Consider the following 3500-nt stretch of genomic DNA (forward strand, 5'->3'; position numbering starts at 1 on the left):
ATTTGCCGTCGAGAATCCAATCCGATTACACGACATTTGAAAAATGGCAAAAAGGAGAGAAAATTCAAAAGGTGGGGTTGAGATGGGAAGTTGGTGTCTGAGCGGATTGAGGTCACGATAGCTCAAGTGGTAGAGCAGCGGCGTATCTAGCCAAAGATCGTGGGTTCGAATCCCGCTCTTGCTAGACAAACGTTCAAACCTTATTATTCACAAGAAGAAAAAAAAACACCTCTCCTAGCTCCTCCATGTTATTACAGAACGGAACTGCAAAGGATGGCTAAAAATCAAACCTAATATTCCTAAATTCTTTGCATGAATTCTTTGTTAATAATCACACACTTCTCCTCTCAGATTTCCAAATTAATTATGTTACTTACCTATATTCTAATACCTCAAATTCCATTACAAATTTTCTCTTCATTTCAACTTCCTTATCTTTTTCAGTCTTATTCTCCTTACCAATCCCCTGCATAAGTCAATTAATTAAGGTTTTTAGTTGAGATAAAAAAGTCAGTGTCATGAGCGGGATATACCCCTGCATAAGATTGAGGTGATGCTGGCCTTGTGACCAACTGCCCACAAAGCCATCCATTGTAGGGAAGAGGCTGCCAATTGATGGTCATTGGTGGGTGGCTCATACTCATGGCTACATGATACTTATGTTGTTTCCTTATTGCATAAATTGATGCAGCTGTAGAATAATAATTAAAAAAGTCAAAAGTTGATATAATACTGTGTGGTCTGTACTGTTAATGTTACTTTCATTTTAATTTTTATCTGAAAGTGTTGCCTTCAAAAAACTAAAAAAATTAGAATTGAAATTTAACATTGGCCTAGATAATATTCACTGGGAGTTTTATGATTTACAAGAGAATTAATTTTCTTTGGGAAAGAGTAAATTCAATTTGTGCTCAAAAACGAATGAATTTGATTAGTAGACAAGTGAATTTGATTTGCAAAAGAGTAAATTTAATTAGTAAAATCTTGAATTATTAACAAAAGATTGAATATGATTTACAAAAGGGTTAATGTAGTTTGTAAAAACTTCAATTATTAGCAAAAGAGTGAATTTGATTTACAAAAGGGTGAATTTAATTTATAAAAACTTCAATTATTAGCGAAAGAGTGAATTTGATTTACAAAAGGGTTAATTTGAATTGTAAAAGAATGAATTTGCTTTGGAAATGAGTAAATTCAATTTGTAAATGACGAATTTGATTTGTAGACAAGTGAATTTGATTTGCAAAAGAGTGAATTTAATAAGTAAAATCATGAATTATTAGCGAAAGAGTGAATTTGATTTACAAAAGGGTTAATTTGAATTGGAAAAGAATGAATTTGCTTTGGAAATGAGTAAATTCAATTTGTAAATGATGAATTTGATTTGTAGACAAGTGAATTTGATTTGCAAAAGAGTGAATTTAATAAGTAAAATCATGAATTATTAGCGAAAGAGTTAATATGATTTACAAAAGGGTAAATTTGATAAGTAAAATAGTGAATTTGATTTGAAAAAGAGTCAATTTAATTTACAAAAGGTTGAAGTTGGTTTGCAAAAAAGTGAATTCAATTAGTAACAACTTGAATTATTGGCAAAAATGATTTTCAAAAGGGTAAATTTGATTCGTTATCAAGTTTAATTTGTAAAAGGTTGAATTTGATTTGCAAAAGGGTGAGCTTGATTTTCTGAGTGGATTTAATTTGCAAAAGGGTGAATTTGATTTATAAAAACTTGAATTGTAATAATAATAATATCTTTATATACGGCAAACCAATTTAAGTACATTATACAATTTACCTATTTTTCACAGCATACAATGAATTATGAAATAGATTCAACTGAACATTATTTTGTATATCTTGTTCTTTTATCAGGTATATTCAATTTAATTATTTCTAAAAGTTCTGGATAACATAGTAGGTTATTTATCAATCTGAAACAAACTGTAATGTTGCCAATTTTTCTACGCTAGTCTAGATTACATAAGTTGAACATTAGCAAAAGAGAGAATTAGATTTGAAAAAGGGTAAATTTAAAATATGAAATATGAACGAGTGAATTTAACTTGCAAAATGGTGAATTTGATTTGCAAATGAATTAATTTGATTTGTAAATGGGTTAATTTTATTTTACAAAAAGCTGTATTTGCTTTATGAAAACTTCAATGATTAGAAAAAGGGTAAATTTGAAATATGAAAAATGAACGAGTGAATTTAACTTGCAAAAGGTTGAATTTAATGCGGAAAACCTGTGTAGGAATTGTCAAATTTGGCTGTTAAGATGACAGTATTGAACTTGCACCCCATCTAAAATTATGAGTTTGATCTTTTTTGTAAACCATCTTTTTGTAATGGTTTTAGAAATATTTTTTGTAAAATTAATTTTCAATGGGATTTTTGTGTCTTTTTTAAAAATTAAATAAAAAGTAATGTTATTTTTGTAATAAATGCCGGCGTCAGAGGTTGGCGACACTGATTGAAACCTACAGCTTACCACCTAAAGCCCTTTCTAGTTTGTTTTCCTTGTTGTTTAAGGTTCTATTGTCGGCTAAATAACGTCGCTGGTCCTTGTGCAACTTTTATCGTATTTCCAGGTGGAAAAATGTCTTCAAAAGAGAGTTCGAACGCCCGCGAGGCGTCGAAAGACTTCTACATTCGTTACTACGTAGGTCACAAGGGCAAGTTCGGCCACGAGTTCCTCGAGTTCGAGTTCCGGCCTGACGGAAAACTACGCTACGCCAACAACTCAAACTACAAGAACGACACGATGATCAGGAAAGAGGCGTACGTCCACCGTTGCGTCCTCGAAGAACTTAAAAGAATCATCATCGACTCCGAAATAATGCAAGAGGACGACTCGCTATGGCCGCAACCGGACCGCGTCGGCAGGCAGGAGCTGGAGATAGTCATAGGAGACGAGCACATCGCCTTCACCACATCCAAGACGGGCACCCTCGTCGACGTCAACCATTCCAGGGACCCAGAGGGCCTCAGGTGCTTCTACTACCTCGTCCAGGACTTAAAGTGCCTCGTTTTCTCTTTGATCGGCCTTCACTTTAAAATCAAGCCCATATAAAAAGTTATCTTTTTACAATTTAAAAATATTTACCATTTAATTTTTGCCTTTTTAATGTCTCAATTTTATAAAACTTAACTTCGATATCACTTACAATAAAGTTTCTAGTGTAATTTACAAGTTATTTTTCTTCCATTTATCAATCTTCTACACCCAATATTATCCATAGTACAGAGTAAAATTCGATATAAAAATGATAATAAAACCAACTTTCACCTTCGCAGCACAAAACATTAAAAAAATTCCAAGTAATTATTCTTTTTAACTAAGGTTTTTAGTTGAGATGAAAACTTAGTGTCACAAGCGGGATTCGAATCCACGACCTTTGGTTAAATACACTACTGTCCTAACCACTTCAGCTATCGCTGGCTTCAATCACTGTGGCACTAAAACTCCTTATCTCAACCTGTTGGTGAAGTAATTA

General features: G+C 32.7%; 1 protein-coding gene across 1 annotated transcript; it reads left to right on the plus strand.

The window, feature by feature from the left end:
* The first annotated feature begins 2478 nt into the window (after nucleotides 1–2478).
* LOC106664793 (protein mago nashi) lies at nucleotides 2479–3193 on the plus strand. Its single transcript, XM_014390786.2, has one exon. It carries the CDS (start codon nucleotides 2603–2605, stop codon nucleotides 3074–3076), a length of 474 nt encoding a protein of 157 aa, XP_014246272.1. The 5' UTR covers nucleotides 2479–2602; the 3' UTR covers nucleotides 3077–3193.
* Nucleotides 3194–3500: the final 307 nt, after the last annotated feature.

This window comes from Cimex lectularius, unplaced genomic scaffold, assembly GCF_000648675.2.
Source record: "Cimex lectularius strain Harlan isolate CLEC.00 unplaced genomic scaffold, Clec_2.1 scaffold137, whole genome shotgun sequence".
NCBI lineage: Eukaryota > Metazoa > Arthropoda > Insecta > Hemiptera > Cimicidae > Cimex > Cimex lectularius.

Coding starts and splice junctions, on each gene's coding strand:
- LOC106664793 (XM_014390786.2), top strand. CDS start 2,603: ATGTCTTCAAAAGAGAGTTCGAACGCCCGCGAGGCGTCGAAAGACTTC.